The following is a 20,610-nucleotide window of genomic DNA, read 5'->3' as shown; positions in this document are numbered from 1 at the left end:
GTGACTCTGGTCAAATCACATAACCTCTATGTGCCTCAGTTTCCTCATCTGTAAAATGTGAGGTATGAAGACCTCTAAGATCTCTTCCCACTCTAAATCCATCATTCTGTGAATATCCTTTCCATCATGCTGAGAAAATCTTTTTGTTAAATATTATATGGTCTAATAGTGTGTCATTTCATCCTAGTTCCAAGCCAGAACCATTGGACCAGCCTGAAGTAGGTCTGGGCCAGAACACATGTGAAGTCTGAAGGTAATGGAGGCAGAAAATAGTTGAGAAATGCTGAGGGCCTGAAGTAGGATTGTGACAGTGAGTCTTAGAAAGGAGGGGACCCATAAGAGAAATTCATCAAAGACAGAGTCAGCTCCACAGGCCAGGGCTGGAAAGGATGCCTTTGTGCTCATGAATCAATCAACGATTGTCACTCCTGGCTCCACAGTGGGATGTGGGGGAAGTGGGGACGGGGGAAACAGAACCGTCTCAAAGACTCCTCAAATCTTGGCTTCAGACAGGACTTCAGAGGCCCAGTCTTTCCCAAAGCAGCCTTCTCCTCTACAGGATGACAGGTGGTCATCCATCCCACACCTGGAGACATAGGGGCCAGGAGGAGGGGGAAGGGCCTTCCTCCAGGGGCACTAGCCACGTCTGGACAGCTCCCGGGGGTTGGTGGGGTTTGCTCACATATCTCTCTGAAACTTTCACCAACTAATCCTGGTTGGGGCCAAGCAGAACAAAATTAATCTATTTTCCACATGACAACCCTTTCAATTAACTGTCTTCAAGTGCTTAGCCTGAGCTACAAGGGTTAGTCCCAGTTTAGGTCCCTGAATTGTTTCCAGTGTCTTTAGCTGTTTTTTCCTTAATTAGTAATAATAATAGCTCACATCTGAAGAGCACTGAAGGTTGGCCTACCTCTTCCCATGTATTATCTCATTTGAGCTTCATGATAACCCCTGTAAAAGAGGTGCTTTTATTATCCCCATTTTATAAATGAAGTTTAAAGAGACTTAGTGACTCACCCAAAGTCACTAGTAAGTGACTGAGGCACGATTCAACCTCAAGTCTTGTTGATGCCAAGTCACGGAGACCTGGCTCACTCTGGATGACAGCCTCTGGGCTGCCCTTTCCAGCACCGCTGGCACTTTCACTCCTTCCTTGACTCACTGTTTGAGGTGATGGACTTGGAACACTCGTTGCTCCATAGGATTCCTTCCAGGCTCTCCCCCTACCACTATCACTCAGTAACCTCTCCTTCTTTGAGGTTCATTCAATCTGTATTTACCACACAATCAAGATGCCAACCTCCAAGACACTCTTCTTTCCTCAGTGAATTCAGTGCCTGGTTCATAGTTTTCCTCCCTCAACTCTTGCCTTTATACCAAGGGACTTCAACATACATTGCTGACGTATGTCCTTCAAACACCCATTACAGTGTTTCCAGTCCGTCAACTTACTTATTTCCCATGACCTGCTCCTTCAGCCCACCTCAGATCCAAACAAGGATGACCATACCCTAACTCTCGTCACCACCCACAAATGCTCCATTTGCATGATCGTGAACTCAGGAATTCCCTCATTTGATCACAATCTATTTTCATTCCACCTCTAGCAACTCCAAACCCTAGTCTTCTTCCTCATCATGACCTCCAAACCTTTGACCCTTCAGGTCTTTCTCAGGCCATCACCCTTGGACTGGCTACAGTGTCTTCTCTATCCCCACCTTCATACCTTGATGGACTAGTTCACCTTTACGTTGTCCACTACTCTTGAGCTCCATGCCCTCTTAACCTATTGCTGACTTTGCCCTGCCAAATTCAGCCTCGGATTATTGCCACTATCTACTGCCTTTACTTTTATTTACTTGCTGCTGAATGAAGTTGGAAAAAATCATGAAACGGGGCTGATAGGTTCCACTACCAATTTATATTACATAATTTCAACTGGGCACTTCCTTACCGTGGCAAGGCAATCCTTTAACATCTCCTTAATTAACTCACTATCCCACTGACCATCACTGAAAGTGAGTATCCTCTACGGCTCTATATTGGACCCTCTTCTCTTCTCCTTCTATATTATTTCACTTGGTGATCTCATCTCTCATGGATTCAACTTACTTCAGACCTAATCGTTCTCATAACTTCCAGACACTTTTCTAACTGCTTATTGGACATCTTAAGCTAGATATACCAGAGACATCTTAAGCTCAACATGTCCAAAACTGAACTCAATATCTTTCCCTCCAAACCCTACCCTACTTCTAAACTCCCTATTTCTGTCAAGGCTACCACCATCTTCTTTGTTACTCAGCCTCACAATTTGGGTGTCAGCCTTGACTCCTCACTTACTCTCACCAACACTACCATCCTGCCCAGTCGATAGCCAAAGTCTGTCAAAATTACCTGAGTAACATCTCTCTATACACCCTTCTGTCCTCTGATATTGCTACCACCCTGGTTCAGGCACTCATCACTTCATACTCAAATTACTGCAATTTGCTGCTGGTTGGTCTCTCTGTCTCAACTTTCTCCCCACTTCAGTTCTCTTCTACTCAGCTATAAAATCCTCTGTTTGGCATTCAAAGTCCTTTACAATCTGGCCCCCTTCTACCTTTCCAGTCTTCTTATGCCTTAGCTCTTTGATCTACTGACACTGGCTTCCTTGCTGTTCCTCAAACAAGACACTCCATCAGCCAACTCTGGGCATTTTCACTGGCTTTCCCTCCCCCCATACTGGGAATCCTCTCCATCCATGTCTCTGCCATCTGGCTTCCTCCAAGCCTCAGCTGAAATCCCACCTTCTATAAGAAGCCTTTCCTGATCCACCTTAATGCTAATCTCTTCCCTCCATGCTTTATCTTCAATTTATCCTGGATATATCTTGTTTGTCCTTAACTGTTTGTATGCTGTCTCCCCCTGTTAGACTGGGAGCTCCTTGAGGGCAGGGACTACCTTTTGTCTTTCTTTGTATCTCCAGCTCTTAGCACTGTCCCTGACCCATTGAAGGGCTTGATAAATGCTTATTGATTGAGTATCTATATTGCAGGCCACCTCGCTGCCTAATTTTTATATTGCATTTTAAGATTTGCAAAACTTTTTACAGATTTGATTTTCACAACAACCCTGGGAGGTAGGTGTTTTATTATTATCCCCATTTTACAGTTGAGGAAACTGAGGCAGGCAGAGATTAATTGATTTTCCCAGAGTTACACAGTTAGAAAGTGCCTGAGGATAAATTTGAATTCAGGGCTTATCCACTGTTCCACCTAGCCAACCTAAGATGTAATTAAGAAGTATGTTCTTAATGACAACAACTGTTTGTCCTGTCTGTGTCTAAGGCAGGGATGGGATCACAGGAGGGATAGATATTCAGCTGTATGAGATGGGGAAGAGGAAGGGACATCGAGCTATCTCTCTCTCTCATCATCTCTGCTCATTAGAGGTGGGATTCTAACAGAGTCTAAGGCTGAGCCAGGCACTCCATAATTGCCTGACTCAGGGAAAGAGGACGCCCGACACCCAGCCCAGGTGCCAGCCTTGCCCAAGCACTCGGGAAACACTTGTTTAACTGAATTCACACCCAAGGCTGGGAAGTTCCCTGTTAAAGCCTCCTTTTCTGGGCATGGCTAGCTCCCTCCCCAGTGACTCCCCAGAGTTCCCAGCAGGCCGCCCAGCCCATCTCCCGCCAGTGAAGTGTCTTTGCACATTTTCCCTCTTAGGCCCTCAGACAGATGGCCAACTGACTGGGTGAGATCTTCACATGTTTATCGTACTTAGCAGGGCACAGGAGAGGTAGCCTCTGCTACCTTCGGTGCTAACCGGCATTTTACCCTTCACTGGCTCTGCCACTTTGCCTGCAGCCCCAGGGCTAGACGTGGGAAAAGCTTTTCCATCAATGCACCCAAGAGGACATTGAAACCTTTCTCCTCTGTCCCCAGAACCCAGCCCTCGCTGCAAGGAACTCGGAGTAGGACATGGTGCCTTGGAGTGGGCAAGCACGGGCACAATAGCTGACCGCTGATCTAGCCCACAACCACTTCATCACTGACCCTGGTCTTCCTACCTCAAGGGCAGAGTCCCCTTTTCAATCTACCCCTCTACTCAGCTGCCAAAGTGATTTTCCCAAAGCCCCGGTCTGACTGTGTTACTCTTCCACTCAAAAAACTCCTCAAACTACCTTTTGTATTGGCATCAATTTTGCATATATGTATTATGGGTTTGGAGGAGAATTGGGGAAAGCTCCAGAGAGTCCCTGCCTTTACTCCTTGGCTCTGCCCCATAGTACAAGAGTATTCCATCACAATCATATACCACTTGTTCAGCCATTCCCCGACTGGTGAGCATCCTCTCAGTTTCCATTCTTTGCCACCACAAAAAGAAGTCAGCTAGACTTTAAAGTTGGCCAAGTGCTTTATGGATTAGCACATGTATCCCCACTTTACAGATGAGGAAACAGAGTCTCAGAGGTGTCAAGTGATTTGACCACAATTATGCAAAGTGTCAGAGGCAGGATTTGAATCTTAAGGAGTCTGATAGAGTTAAGGAGAGAGCAGAATGGAAGGACAGCTTCAGCAAAGGTACATAAGTGGGGGATGGAACATGGAGCTCAGAAAACAGCTGCTTGTCCAGTCTGGTTGAATTGCAGAGTAATTGATGCAGAGTACTTTAGAATAAAGCTGGAAAGGTTGGATAGAGCCAGATCTCCGAGAAGCTTAAGTAGTAACCTAAAGAGTCTGTATTTTGTCCTGGAGGGAATAGGGAGCGCCTGAGGGCTTTTGATAATGTGGTCAGACCTGTTCCTTCAGCAGATTGTTTTGGTAGCTGTTTGAAGGATGGATTGGAGAGAGTTCAGAGGGGAGGTAAGGAGACCAGGAGACCTAGTGTGCAACAGCTGATGGGGGCTGGAACTAGTATGTTGTGTGCATAAATAGAGAAGAGGGGGCACGTGTGAGAGAATAATAGATTTAGAGCTAGAAGGGGACTTAAAGATCAACAAGTCTGCCTGCCCCCCCCACCCCCACTCTACTTATCTTACAGAAGAGGAAACTGGAGCTCAGGGGTTGTCAGGTCACTGCAGATAGGAAGGATCTGACTCAACCCCAGCTTGTCTTGGCTCCAAAGCCAGCGCTCTACCCACTGTACCACCCAGCCTTTCTGGGATTGAAAGGCGTTGACAACTTATTGGATGTGGGGAGTGAGGGAAAGGGAAGACCCTATGATGACTCTGAGCTCATGAACGTGGGTGATTTTGTTTTTCTTTATATCCCTAGGGTGGCCAGCAGGCATACAATAGGCACTTAATAAATGCTTGTTGTTGTTATTAATGATGAGGAAGATTACATTTTGAAAGATGGTGATGTGTTCCACAGAAATAGGGAAATCCTGACAAGGGGTCCATTAGAATATAAACTCCTTAAGAAGAGGGACTCTTAGAGTTTGTATCAGCAGCCTGGTATACAGCAAGTACTGAATAAATGAGCATTGATTGACTAATGAAGCAGGTCCCCAAACCTGATGCGTTAGGTCCTGAGATGAACCAGGGCCAGAGGGAGATCAGAGACTGGTGGGCCTCCATGCAATAGTTTCCATCTCTGTGGGAGGAAGGAAGGTCTGGCTAATGGTCTAGAGATCTCTCACCTCCATATTTCTACAGAACACCCCCAACAGGTGGTCTCTCCACTCTCCTGTCTGCTCTCCCTGCTTCATCACTTCCCAGGATGGAGCATCCCAAGGACATAATGGGCATCTGCTGTACTGCTCCAAGGGGGTGTTCTGTCCAATGCCCCGATCAGATCAGCCTCTCTCCTCTTCTCTCTTTCTCCTCCCCAGGTGAAGCTCAGAAGTCATTCTCTAATGGAAGGCTGCCTGCATGGTGTCTGAGCTTCTCCACTGGACTGGGGCTGACAAGAATGAAGCCGCATTTTCAAATGATGTGGGCACAGCCTGGCTCATTCATTTTAGCCCCAGGAAGTAGTGAGGGTGAGGGCAGGAATCCTGAACACAGACAGGAGGAATGTGATCTCCTTCTGACAGGGAGGGCTAAAAACCAGTACATGAGGCCAATAGCTCTGCTAATGGGAACCAGCCACATGCTGCACGATAAACATAGGGTTTCATCTCCAGATGCAGAGTAATAGTGACTATTACAGGGAATGTGCCAAGAATAGTCTGTGTTGGGCATGGTGCCAGATGTGAAGATAGAAGTACATCAAAGCATCCTCTAAACTCCCCATTCTCCGTGTTCTCCTTCTGAAGTCCATGCAGGAACAGAGGAGTAAGGAGCTGAGAAAAATAGGGTAACACTGTCTAGCTTTACATAGCAAGCTAAAGGAGACGCCCCAAACGGCATTAAGGGTCATCTCTCCCCAGCTTCCCCTTGTCCCAGGGCTCTGGGATCTACCTGGCTCTTTCCCATTTTCATGGGAATTCTTGCCGTTCACTAGGCTTCCTTTAGGGAAATCAGCTTGGTTATTTCATGAATGCACACTCCCTTGAGGGCAGAGACTGGTTTTGCCTTCCTCTTTTTTTTTTTTTTTTTTTGACAAGGCAATCGGGGTTAAGTGACTTGCCCAGAGTCACACAGTTAGTAAATGTTATGTGTCTGCGTTTGGATTTGAGCTCAGGTGCTCCTGACTCCAGGGTGGGTGCTGTATCCACTGCTCCACTGCACCACTTAGCTGCCCCCTTGACTTCTCTTTCTATCCTCCGTGGCCCAGTTTGCTATTCTGGGCAGCAAGGTGGCACCATAGTGCCTAGAAGACCAGGCCTGGAGCCAGGAAGACTCATCTTTGTGAGTTCAAATCCAGCCACAAACACTTATTAGCTAGATTAGCCTGGGCAAGTCACTTTTGTAAAATGAGCTGGAGAATGAGTACCTTTGCCAAGAAAACCCCAAATGGGGTCATGAAGAGTCAGAAACTACTTAAATGACTTGAGGCGGCTAGGTAGCGCAATGGATAGAGTGGTGGGCTCGGAATCAGGAAGACTCCTCTTCCTATGTTCAAATCCTACCTCAGACACTTACTGTGTGATCCTGGGCAAGTCACTTAACCCTGTTTGCCTCATTATCCTCATCTGTAAAATGAGCTGGAGAAGGAAACGGCAAACCACTCCAGTACATCCACCAAGGAAACCCCAAATGGGGTCACAAAGAATTGGACACAAAGGAAAGACGGAACAATCACAAGAGATCACTCAGAGCCCCGAGATTCAAACCAGCAACTTTTAACTAGAGGGCTTTGTGCTTAAGAATGTTCATTTCTTATTTTGCTATCATATTCACTTAACTATGTTCTGTGGTACGTTAGTGCTATAGCAATGCTTGCTAATTGTTTTGCAAAGGTTCCTCCTTAAGGTGTATTTATGTAGGCCTACTGATGATGTTACTATTGCGGCTAGTTAGCGTTGTCTCATTAGTTAGCCATACTTTGCTTTGTTTATGATTGATTGCTGTGTCCTATGGATATCCATGTACTTCTGGAATACGCATGCGTTTTGTCCAGCACGTTGCTGGGCATATGGTCACCTCAGTACCCTCTCGGTGATGATGCCGTGTCTATTGCAGTTACTTTTAACACTCATTTGTTTACTTATCTGAGATAACAGGAAAATTGCCCTTGTTGTTTTAAAGTGCTGATGTTTGTGTTTATACTGTAGAGTTACAAGTTTCAAGCTTGTTTTGGCTGATTTTCATAAGGGACTGAAAAGTTTTGACCCAGAGGAGGAATGTAACTCAGGGCTCAAGTCTCATTTGCATGAAGCTCTCCTAACTGGTGAAGTTTGATAATTCAAACTTTAGAGGGCTATATAAGTACTAGCAATCATCATCATTAATAACATCCATGCCTGATCTGAGATGTAGAATTGGTGAGAGCTTGGGAGGAGAGACATCCTGTTCTTCTGGCTTCCAGCTTCAAGAGAAGGAGTCTAGGATTCCTGATTCTCTTCAAAGAGAGGTCTCTGAAGAGAGAGAAGAATTCTGGGAAGAAACCAACATTGGTTGGAATCATTGATACCTCAATCATATCCCTATCCCCAGCTTACTGTACCAGAGGATCTGGGGAACTTCCCCTTGGGTGAGATCTGGGGCTCCCTTGATTGAGCTGAGATATTTTACTTCTGATGGGAGTGCTCATTAATTCTTTGTAATATCTGATATAGTCTGACATATATATAACTTCTCTGATTTCTGTTTGCCACCAGGTTAGATAAGTGAGTTTATTTGCTATTTGATAATGTGTGGTTTTTGTGTAATAGATACTTGGTGAGAAGGGAGTCAAGCCTTGGTTGCATAACTTGGAGCACTAAGAGATAGTGATCAGAAGCATAGCTTGAACCTAAAAAAAATTTCCCCTAGACTAACAATATTTAGGGGGGTGGATAGATGAAAATTCCAGCCCAGTATCCCCCACTCTGGTGGTCCCAATCTCTTTCTGATAGGAATTAAAAGTATCCCTTGGTGAAAGTTGAGTCCAGGAGATGCTAGAGGCAGCTATGTGGCAAAGTAGATAGAATGCTGGACCTGGGAACAGGTAGACCAGCGTTCAAATCTAACCTCTGAAACTTATTATCTGTGTAACCCTGGGCAAGTCACTTGACCACTGTCTCAGTTTCAGCATCTGTAAAATAGGGATAATAATAGAGCCCACCTTCCAGGGTTTAGAGAGGAAAAAGAATATTTGTAAAGTATTTTGCCAACTTTAAAGTGCTATATAAATACTAGCTAGCATCATCATTGTTGATACCTAATCAGGCCTTTCTCTGAGGCACATCTTGACACACCCATGTGGACACACATAATTTACAGGGTTACCACCCACACCCCACATTAAAAACATATTCAAAAAAATACCCTCAGAAGCAGTTCAGGAGGATTTTTTTTTTAAGTCACAGATAAAGAGGCTCTCTAGAGTGTCAGGAACTACCTAACAAAGTCCTAAAAGTGTTATTCAAATTGCCCAAAGGTTCCATAACTGATCCATGCACCTGAGGGCAAAGTTAACTCAGACTAGCCCAGACTTCACCATCAGCTCTTTACACGTCACAGACCCTTCTGGTATTATGGGAATTTGTGCAGTTAACTCACCCCACCAGTAGCCTGGCCCACAACACCAACACTTAGTACAGAACCAGGCAAAAAGCAAGTGACTAATAATTTGTTGATTGATTGGTTGGAATGTGACCTGTTCTGATGGTTTCACTAAAGGATTTGCTTTTGCTCATGCGCACCATAGTTCATATGCTGGATCTCGGGGACTAGAACCCTAGGGGTGCTTAGCTTGGCAAAGAGAAGGCTTAGGGCTGACTTGATAGCTGTCTTCATGTATTTGTGGAAAAGGGATTCAATTTGTTCTGCTTGGCCCCAGGAAACAGATCTGGGAGCAGTGGGGGGAAATTGCAGACTCAGATTAAGATCTGACACAAGCTAAATCTTCCCTGTTAGAGCAAGGCAAAAAGCAAGTCAACTAGTAGTCATTCAAGGCATATTAAGTGCCAAGCACTATGCTAAGGGCCAGGGATACAAACACAGTCAATTCTGCTTTGTTTTTTTTTTCTTCGAAAAAGCATGAGACTATGTAAAATCGCAAAATAAAAACCACAGGGTTTTGATATGGAAAAAATGGGGAAAGGGATACAACATGGTGACTAGCCTCCCCCACCCCCTTAAAAAAAGAAAACCTTATAAAGAATGGATATTCCTTTATTATAAAAGAACCTTATAAGAAATACATAAATACTACAACAAATAGTGGCAGCTTCTGAAATCTTGGGCTAATGCTCAGCCTGCACCCCAGTTCCCAGCAGCTGGGCCAGCAAAGTGTCATAAAAGTCGAGCTGGCCACAACTCCCAGCAGGGTTGGAGGCCATGTTGGAAGTGGGGTGGGATGTAGACTAGCCCTTCTTTCTATTCACAGTTTCTTCTGAGATATAGAATAAAGGCCACATTATCATGAAAAAGACCTGAAGTTTGCTTGTGGAAGGGGGTGTTGGAAGGGTGTCAGCTTGTGAGTTATTATGAAGTGGTGCAATTTTCTGCATTCTCAATGTTTCTTGAGAAAGAAATCATGCATAAGTCAACTTGAAATTTGCTGTATGCTCAAAATTTTCCATAACTCAGTTGTGTCAGAACAAATTCCCATTTTTGGAAACAAGAATTATGGCTGAACTGAATATACAAGCAAAAAAGAAAGATCGTTCCTGCCCTCAAGAAGCTTATAATCTAATGGGAAAGACAACTTATAAAAAAGGAAATGAAAGAGGGGATGGGCATGTTGTTGAAAGCCAGAAAGCCAGAAGAATGGCTGAGAGGGGAAGGAAGTTTGACTAGCTTGGGCCCCTCCTCAAAATTTCTCAGGAGGAAATTGCCAATGAGGAAAGAGGGCTGGCAGAGCAGAGATGTTCCAGGGTGAGGAGATCTAAGGAATGTTCTAGGGTGAGATTAGAGCTGAGGCAAGGTGTCAAAGTCTAGAAAGTCAGAAACACAGTCCGCAAAATTTGTCTAAAAGAGGAATGAGCCATTTCTGGAGCCTTCACTGAAAGTCTTTGAGCAGAGGCTTTATGAATTCCAGTTGAGATTTGTTAAAGGGATCCCTATTCTGTTATGGTTGAACCTCATCTTTGAGGTTCCTTTCATCCCTAGGATTCTGGGACCACATAGGGCAAGAGCATAAAGGAACCTAAAGAAGCTAGCAAAAAATTTTTTTTGCAATGGAGACAACATTGAGGCCACAAAGGCCTCAAAGGGTTTGGTCCAGCGCCATGTGGTATTGATGGAGGAGGGAGGCCAGTTTCCACAGCACTGCACAGTCATAGTGGCTCTGATGAAAACCATGGCTGCATCCAGGGCAAGACTGCTAAGTCATGAGGATTGATCACACCCAGGTATCAGTTTCATGATTTTATTTCATTATTTCATCTATGTGACCACCCCTCATTTGCTTAGGGCCAAATGAATGGTAACTGTGGTAAATGCTCTAGGAACTCTGAGTAGAGGGAGGTTAGGATGGTCAGAGAAAGCTCCACAGGAGAGTTTGGGCTGGACTGTGCATGGCAGGACAAGTAGGATCCAGATCAATGGGCACCGTGTCTGTAGCATGTCTCTCGTGACCTGGGAGTCAAGGTGGGTGTCATACTGAAGCAGTTGGGTTAGTATTATTATTGTGGCTGATGATGCAGAATTTAAGCCCAGGTCTCAATTCTAGGCTCCCAATGGGTGGTTCTTTTTATACGCTCCCTTCTTTGGGTGGAGACAGATCCCCTTAGGGACAGGATTGTGTTGTGTTGTTGAGTTGTATTGCCCGGAATGCTTGCTTTCCTCATCTCACCTCCTGGTTTCCTGGCATCCTTCAAGTCTCAGCTGAAGTCCTACTGTCTGCAAGAACCCTTTCCCAGTCTGCTTTACTGCCCCCACTGAGATGACTTCCAGCTTACCCTGCATGCAACTTGTTTGCAAATTGTCTCCCCCATTAGACTGGGAGCTGCTTGAAAGCAGGGGCTCATTTTGCTTTTCTTTGTATTCTCAGCTCTTAGCACACAGTAGGCATTTCATAAATGCTAGTTGTTGTTGAATCATCACCAAAAACCTGCCAGGTATCAGGAAGCTTCCTGATTGGCTGAGGGTGAACCTGGGATCCCAAGACAGGATCAATCCTGGATGCCCAACTGTAAGAATCCCAAATCCTGGAGATGTTCAAATACAAAAGGCACCTTTCCCAGCCTCCCCAAGTGCCTAGCACAGTGCTGACTATGTGTTGAGTTGAACTTATCACTGCATTGATTGTGTTGCACCCTGGGCAAGCCACTTGGCCCCTACCTTCACCAAACAACTAACTGCCTCTCGACTAGGTGAGACTACTTCTGGGGAGGACCCACACAGGAAGTTCCCAAGGATGATAAATTCACAGAACCTGCCCATTGGGAAACTTTCCTGGATCAATTAACGATAATGATGATGATGATGATGATAATATTTATTTAGCAGTTTGCTTATCTCATTTCATCCTTACCACAAGCCTGTGAGGTAGATTATAATAATAATATTATATATTATAATATGTAATATAACACTATATAACAATAACATATAATAATCCCCATGTTACAGATGAGGAAATTGAGGCAGGCAGACCTTGGGGTCAGATATGCAGATGAAGAAGTGAATCCCAGCAATTCCATCCCAATTGAAGGCAAAGGTAACAGGACTAACAAAGCCCTTGGTAGAGGAATTCTCTGGACAGGCAGTATCCAGAGCATCTGTGTCTGCCGCCACTTAATATTTAGCTCTTACCGGATGCAAGGCACCGGAAGCAAGCTAGACTACTTGCTATGGGAGATGCAAACCCAGAGTCCCTGTTCTCAAGGGGCTCATAGTTCAGAAATACACAAATCATTACAATTAGGAAGACATCCCCCTGGCCTCCTATCTTCACCCTCTCTACCAGCCCCAATACAACCCAGAACCTACCATCACAAGGTCTGGATGAGATGGTAGTCAACAACTCTATTCCTTCTGGTCACATGGACAATCATCAGGCCTGACCAGATGCCCTGTCTCTACATCTTGACACTATCAACTTATCTCCTAAGGACCCCTGGACTTTGCAATCTACCTGCAATTGGCACCTCTAGGATTTCCAAGGCTTTCCATCTGTCCAACAGCAGAACCTTCTTAGATTGTCTCCCTCAATGAGCAGTGTGAGTTCCTTGAGAACAGGGGCTGTCTTGATTTTTCTGTTTGTAACCCCAGCACTTAGCCCAGTGTTTGACACACAGTAAGTACTTAATAAGTGCACATTCATTCACTCTTAAGTACTATAAGAAGGATATGAACACAAAGACCAAAGGAAGCAGAGGAGGGAGAGATTCATCTGACTGGAGGAGATAATCAGGGCAGGTTTCCTTGGATTATCTAATGGGATTTAAGCCAGGCCTTGGAGGATGGGATTTTGACAGGCCCAATGGGAGTAGAGGGTGGAAGTCATTGTGATTAAAACCACAAAATATCAATCAATCACCAAGCATTTATTAAAGGCCTAATGTGTGCCTGGCATTGTGCTCCCTTTGGGAAGGGGGTGGAGCATAAAGGCAATGGAACAGTCTCTGATTTCAAGGAGCTCACATTCTTTGGGGAAAACATATATACAACATGTACATATATGAATATTTATAAAGTAAAAATGAGGTGATCTTGCTGAGAAATAGGAAAACTGTCCTGTAGGAGGTATTTTGAGGGAAACAGTTTAGAAGACTGGAGTGGGCAAGGATCATGAAAGACCCTGAATTCTAGACTAAGGAATTTGAAGTACACTTTACTGGTTATTCATCCCCTTTGGGGGATTGTTCTGTTGGATGGTGGAATTGTGGAAAGGGTGCGATTCAAAAAGGAGGATTCAAGGGAGGAGAAGGGAGTTCAGAGAATTGGGTGAAAAGAGAGTGGTAGTGTAAAGAGGGTGATAATGGATGGAAAGAAGAAAAGGAAGGCCCAGAGAGAGGCAGGGGAAGGCTGAAGAGTGCCTCATGGGTGAGTCTGTTAAGGGTAGGATCTGTTGGGGGTGGGGGAGAGGAGGTGGAGGATAGAAGAAGGTAGGATGCTGAGGGAGGTTTGTGACGGACATATTTTAGTTCTTCTTCTCTTGGTGGTACTAAATTCAGTGATCAGCCCCTGCTGTGCTCAGCTCTGACCTTTTCCAGTACGCAGCAGGAGAAATCCTGAGCTGAGAGGGAGAAAATTTGCTCTACTGACCAAAGACTCTCTTGTTTGTCTTTTATTTCTCCCTTTATCCCTCCTTTCTCCTCTCTTACTGCCTGCAAATATGCTCAGGTCTGTTCTTTTCTAAAGTCAAACAAACAAACCTCCTTCCATTCTGCCATCTCCTCAAATGATCTTATTCTCTTTCTTGTTCCCTGCTAACTTAAAGGAAGAGTCATTTATACTCTCAGCCTCCTCTCCTTCACTGCTCACTCCATGCCCACGAGCATCGTCCAAGCAGGGTCTCTTCTGTCCTCACCAGTGAGTTCCTCTCGACAAGGTCATGGGTCATTTCCCAATCACCTCCTCCAATGGTGTCTTCTTTAGCAGCACTCTTCCTTGACCAACCCCAGTCTATGACACACACACACACACACATACACAAAAGACAATTAAATGTTTGAGGAATTGAATGTATCTTTTAATAATCTTTCCTCTTCTGGGTTCTATGATGGCACCACATCCTGGGTCTCTGAATTTGTTTACTTTTGCTGTTTTATCATCCTACGTCCACTCCACTAAGTGGAGGAGGTCCCATGAGGCTCAGTCCTCAAGTTTTTCTGCTTCCTATTGTCTCCTGGAAGTACTGACCCCCAGTTTCCATTTATCACCTCCCTGGGGTTGACTCCCAAATCTACATCTCTGGTCCTGACTTCTCCCCTGGGCTCTGGTCTTATATTTCCAACTTCCCATGGGATATCCACCTAGACACCCTGAGAAACCTTAAATTCAACATGAACTAAACTCATCTTCTTCACTCTAACATCTGCCCTTTCTTCCAATTTCCTCATTTCTGGTAATAGTATTTATTGTCTTTCCTGGCACCCAAGCTCGGAATCACTTCAGTCTTCCCTCTTTTCCCCCTCAATCCAAGAAGTTGCCAAGTTCCAAGGATTCTACCTTCTAAACATTTCTTGTGTCTCTCCCCTGAGCATTCCCTTTCACTGCTGCCACCCTATTTCAAGTCATCATCTCTTTCCTGTATTACTGGACAGTCTAGTAACTGTTTTCCCTAGTCACAATCTCCCCTCTCCCCCAATCTTTCCTTCACATGGCTGCCAAAATTACCTTTCTTTTTTTCTTTTCTTTTTTTATTTTGGTGAGGCGATAGGGGTTAAGTGACTTGCCCAGGGTCACACAGCTAGTAAGTATTAAGTGTCTGATGCTGGATTTGAACTCAGGTCCTCCTGACTCCACGGCCAGAGCTCTATTCACTGTGCCACCTAGCTGCCCCTAAAATTACCTTTCTAAAGCATAGGTCTGACTAACCACTGGTTAAAAACCTTCAACAGTTTCCCTTTGCCAACATGATAAAAGACAGATTCCTTAGTATGGCATTCAAGACCCTCTCTACTCAGGTTCCAACATACCTTTCCAGTCTTTGATCTCACCTAGCAGCTTTCCATTGTGGTACATTTGCCCAGAGTATCTCCCTACACACCCTCCAAATGCTTAGCATGGAGGTGCGCTCGAGCACAGCCTTGTGCATGCACACACACACACACACACACACACACACACACACACACACACATACACACCTTATTTACGTCCTTCCATTCCTCCTAAGTCCAGCTCAGGTGACACCGATCCCATAACACCTTCTCTGATTCCCTTTTCCCTCAAATCTCCAGTCCTCCCCTCCCAGCTCCTAATAAATTCAAGCAGACTTTAGTTCTTAGCTCATTTTGCAGGGTCCAAAGAACATTTCACACCTGGCCCAGCTCTCCTCCTTCCCCACTTACAAGTTAATGAATCATTTTCCTTCAGGGCACCCATCCAAAGCCAACCTACAGCTTTACAAACACACAAAGAATTCACACAGAAACTAATAATAGTCTGCAGTCTCTCTTGATAGTAAGTAGAGTGTGTGCTGAGAGTGTGCTCAAGTCTAAGCTGGGCTGTTTTGCTACCTGTATATAATTTTTAGCTTCACTTAAATTCTTTGGGTCTTGATTTCCTCATCTGTCAAACTGAGGGGGTTAGACCATAATCTCCAAGGTCCCTTCCATTTATAGTTTTCTGGGACACTTGTTGTTCAGTAGTATTAGACTCTTTGTGAGGTTTTGTGAGTTAGACTCTTTGGGGTTTTCTTGGCAAAGATATTGGAGTGATTTGCCATTTCCTTCTCCAGCTCATTTTACAGATGAGGAAACTGAGGCAAACAGGGTCAAGAGACTTGCCCAAGGTCACAGATCTAATAAGTGTCTCAGGCCAGATTTGAACTCTGGCAGATGAGTTTTCCTAACTCCAGGCCCTGAACTCTATCCACTGAACCACCTGGTTGCCCCCTGGGACATTAACCCACACACCAAAGTAGTGACCTGGGAAAGCAGGGAGAAACTTGTTTGATCTTTCTAGAAACTTATCACGTCTCAGCACACTCTTAAGTTGCTACAGCAGAAAGAGGCCACCTAACTCACATTCCAACCCAGTCTGGTCTCTGGCAACAGGGCAGTTCTGATGGTATACAGCCCCCATCTTTGCTTCCAATGCTTTCAAAGCAAGGCACTGTGCTGGATCTAAAGTGGATTGATCTTTGCGAAGGGAACAATAAAGCCTTAACACAGCTTCACGACAATTCAGCCTCTGTCCTAGGGAACTACTTTCCAAGGCACACCAAGAAATACAGGCCATTTTGTCTATAATAACAATAGTAATACTCTGAAAGGTTTGTCATTTCACTAACGTGGGTGTTCCCCCAGCTGACACAGATTGCCACGAGGTCTCACATTAACATCAGATAAATGTTTGTTGAATGAATGGATGGGTGTAGAACTCATTGCTCAAAAGACCAAGACCTTTGAGTTGAATCCACATTCAGATTTGTTAACTTCACACTGTTAGTTATTCAGTCAATAGGCAAGAAATAAGCATTTATTAAACTCCTACTGTGTGCCAGGCACTGTGATAAGCACTTGGAGATGCAAATAAAAAGCAAAAACAGCCCCTTCCCTCAAGGAGCTCACATTCTAATGAAAAGGGGGTTGACATTTAGAGTCATGAGTCCTATCTCAGAGATGACCAACCTGCTAGCCCAGGTGAGAATGCTGTTTAGAGCATCCTAGAGGCAAGGCCTGTGCTTAAATACATTTAGCAATAGAGGAAACGGCATGTCAAGGACACTGGATTCGGAGTCTGAACTGTGGGGGTCTGCCATTTACAAGCTATGCAGCCAAAGCAAATCACTTTATTTCCTGAGCCTCAATTTCCAAATCTGTAAAAGGGGGATAATAACATTTCTATTATTTACTTCATGGGGAAGGACACAATCATTTATTTGTTAAGCACCTACTATGTGCCAGGCGCTGTTCTGAGTGCTTTACAAATATTATCTCATTTAATCCTCACAACAACCTTGGGACGCAGGTGCTATTATTATCCCCCTTTTATAGCTGAGGAAATTGAGGCTGGCAGAGGTTAAGTGATTTGCTGAGGGTCACACAGCTAGTAAGTGTCCGAAGCCAGGTCAGCGTTTTACTCATTGTTCGCTTCGTTTCTCTGGTCTAGATTTGCCATTCCATTGGTGTGGGAAGGTCCAACGAGGCAGCTCAATAACCCTTCCACATTTTGTAGTACTGGAGAGTTAGCTGCCCAGGGGCAGCGAGAGGTCAGATGACCAATCCCAGTCTAGTAAGCAGCCAGTGACAGCCAGCATGTGTCTGAGGAGGGCCATGAACCTAGCTTTTCCCAGCTCTGATCCAGGATGTTTACCACATCACGCTGCCTCTCTCGGGCTTGTTATGACGATAAAATAAGGGAAAGTCTTTTGTAATCAAATAAAGAGTCAGGTCAGCTACTAAATCTGCCTCTTTGTAACTCACACGCATTGTATTTAGCTCTCCCCCGGGCCAAACAAAACAAGCCTAATCTCTTTTCCCCGTGGCAGCCCTTCAAATATCTCAAGACTGTGATCACATCACTACCCACCCAAATCTTCTTCTCTGAGCTAAATACCCTCAATCCCCTTCAACCTTTCATGTGAAGACTGGGCGCCCACCTCCCTCCCTATCCTGGTTACCTCCCTCTGGAGTCTCTCACGGTAGTTTGTCCATGTTCTTTTTTAAAACCTGGAGCCCAGCACTGATCGCAATACTCCGGATGCGGTATGAGCACCGAAGAGTACCATGAGATTCTCATCCCCCTTGATTTGAATATCCTATGCATACAGCAGAGGATTACATTATTTTTAGCAGTGGGATCACACTGTTAACTCACGCTAACCTTGCCGTGTACTTTGGAAACCTTTGGAGGTTGGGTCCCCCCCCCCATGTAAACTGCTGCCAAATCAGCACCCCCCCCACCCCTGACTCACCTCGGATCTGAGTGACTGAGGACTGTTCCTTGGCCACATTACCAGTAAACTGCCAGTTCGATTCCATTTAACAAACATTTCTTTAGCGCCTACAATGGGCAGAGAGCACTTGAGTGGTGCTTGGCTGAGCCTGGCAGCACAGCCCGTCTGCACTGATACTGCCTCAGTGATAACATTTTGGATGATGAGTCTACCTTCTAAAAAGCCTCCTGAAAAAGTGACGAGTCAACAAGGAGGTTTCTTGCAAGGACAGCTTCAGGAACTGTCTCTAGCACCTTATTTTTTAGGGGACGAGGCTGTGGCAGGCCGTGTAATAGAATGGAATACACATGGGTTCTGCCACTCGCTACCTGTGTGGTCTTGGTCAAATCACTTAACCTCTCTAGGCCTCGGTTTCTTTATCTGTACAATGATGATACGGGAATTTTGTTGTTCAGTCATTTCCAGTCATGTCTGACTCTTTGTAATCCCATTTGGGATTTTCTTGGCAGAGCTCCTGGAACAGTTTGCCATTTCCTTCTCCAGCCCATTTCACAAATGAGGAAACTGAGGCAGACAGGGTTAAGTGACTTGCCCAGAGTCACACAGCTGGACAGTGTCTGAGGCTGGATTTGAACTCTGGATGATGAGCTTTCCTCACTCCAGACCTGGGGCTCTGGGCACTATATGAGATAACCTCTAAGGTCCCTTCAAGCTCCGTCTTCTCCACCTCTGTGGATCCCGGTTTCTTAGGAGTTCCATGGGGGCAGACTCTCTAGTGGAATTCCCTTGTCCTTGTCTTTGTGTGAAATCATTGCCGTTTTCCAGAAGGATCACAGCATCATATGCCTAGGGCTAGGAGGGGTCCTCAGAGGTCATCTGATCCATCCCCTCACTTTATACGAGGAAATAGGAACAGAGAAGTTAAGTGACTGGACCAAAGTCACACATCGGGAGTCAGGTTTAAACCCGGGTCTTCTGACCCTGGAGCCGATGTTCTTCCCAATTAGGAGCAGCTAGGTGGTGCTACACTGGATAGAGCGCTGAGCCTGAAGTCAGGAAGACCTGAGTTCAAATCTAATCTCAGACACTTACTAGCTGTGGGACCCTGGGCGAGTGGCCTAATCTGTTTGCCTGTTTCCTCATCTGTGAAATGGGGGCAATAATAGCATCCACCTTGCAGGGTTGTTGCGAAAATCAAATGAGATAACAACTGGAAAGTGCTTAGCATAGTGCCTGGCTCACAGTAAGAGCTATATAAATGTTAGCTATTATTATTAGTAAGAGCTCCTGACAGCATAAGGTTTAGCTTTTCTCCAGGGTAGAAACTGAATAAGAATTCCCAAACTCCTGCTCCTGGGGCTTCAGCCTCTTGTGGACACAACTTTGTGGCTGGGGTATTGTTCCTGTTTGATTCCTGAGGCTCAGAGCCTCCCACCCCACCTCTCCCACAAATTCTCCAGCTACTTCTGCTCCACCCCCAGCCTCTACCCTTGCTTCAGGCATTCTGCTGCTGTCAATCCCAGAGCAGAGCTATTCTGAGAGGCCTTAGAGAGGTCCTAAAACACTCCACAGATGGGCAGCTTGGCTGTCTCTGGGTGGAGGGGTCTGGCTTTTGGCTATGTTTGTGGTTGGTGCCGATCTTTGGCCCTGCCTCCCTTCTCATAGGAGCACTTTTACGGCGGGGCCTGGATCTAGGCGCCTATGACCTCACCTAATCTTCATGCTCCTCGACCACTAATTCCCTATGTGAGGGGTAGGGGAACCCAGATTGGAATCCTGTCTTTAATACTAAGAGCAGTACTACCTTCGGCACGTCCACCCCTCTGAGCTGCAACTTCCTCATCTACAAAATAGGAACAGTAACATCCACACCACTGTCTTCCCAGGGTTGTTCATAAGGAAAATGCTCTGTAAACCTTAAAGCTTTATGGAAATGGGATTGTCATTGGCCAAGGGACTTAAAACAATAAAAAATTTTTATTATTATGAAGTTTCAAACATCAACAAATATTAATGTTACCTTAGACAAAGAATAGAAAAAGAGGATTGTATATGAAATCATAAATCTCTATTATATGCAGCTTATTTTTTAGACCATACTTTAAATATAACATGGCAGTCCCAACACTGTCCTATTTATCTGTGTCCCCTTACGGACTTTTTTCATTTCTCTTCCTTCACTGGTGTTTTTTTTTTTTTTTTGGTTTTCTTTTTTTGGGGGGGGGGAGGGTCATTATCATTGCTCTCCTCTTCCTCTTATCACTTCCCTCCCCCAAAAGCCCTCCTTTATCCCATAGGAGCAAAGTCAAGCAAAATAAATCCACACATTGGCTGTGTTCTGAAATGTATCTCTCATTCTGCACCTAAAGTCTATTGTTGTTATTTGTCGTTCGTTCTTTGAAGAGGACCACGATGTCAGGAACATGATGCCCTGACTCACAAATGAATTGGATTTAAGTGAGGGAGGGCTTCGAAAGGTCACCAGCCTCACTTTCTCCTCCAGAGCCATCTGGATCCAAGGAGGAGATATAGATCAGAACGACAGGAAATGGCCCCCTAAAGTCCATTA

The 20,610-nt window shown here is 45.0% G+C and overlaps 1 protein-coding gene across 7 annotated transcripts in view; it reads right to left on the bottom strand.

Moving 5' to 3' along the window:
- Nucleotides 1–20,610, bottom strand: part of OPN4 (opsin 4) — a 149,074-nt gene that overhangs the window by 54,989 nt on the left and 73,475 nt on the right. Inside the window, exon 3 of one of the 7 annotated variants that reach the window (XM_027846379.1) lies at nt 14,004–14,098. The exons of the other annotated variants lie outside the window; for them this stretch is intronic. Within the exon in view, the coding sequence (XP_027702180.1) occupies nt 14,004–14,036 (33 nt within the window). The 5' untranslated portion in view covers nt 14,037–14,098. The remainder of the gene's footprint in view (nt 1–14,003; nt 14,099–20,610) is intronic. 7 annotated transcript variants of the gene reach the window in all.

Source organism: Vombatus ursinus, unplaced genomic scaffold (genome assembly GCF_900497805.2).
Source record: "Vombatus ursinus unplaced genomic scaffold, bare-nosed wombat genome assembly UNPS02015129.1, whole genome shotgun sequence".
NCBI lineage: Eukaryota > Metazoa > Chordata > Mammalia > Diprotodontia > Vombatidae > Vombatus > Vombatus ursinus.
Note: the sequence above shows the minus strand (reverse complement) of the source record. Positions and strands in the feature narration are given on the sequence as shown.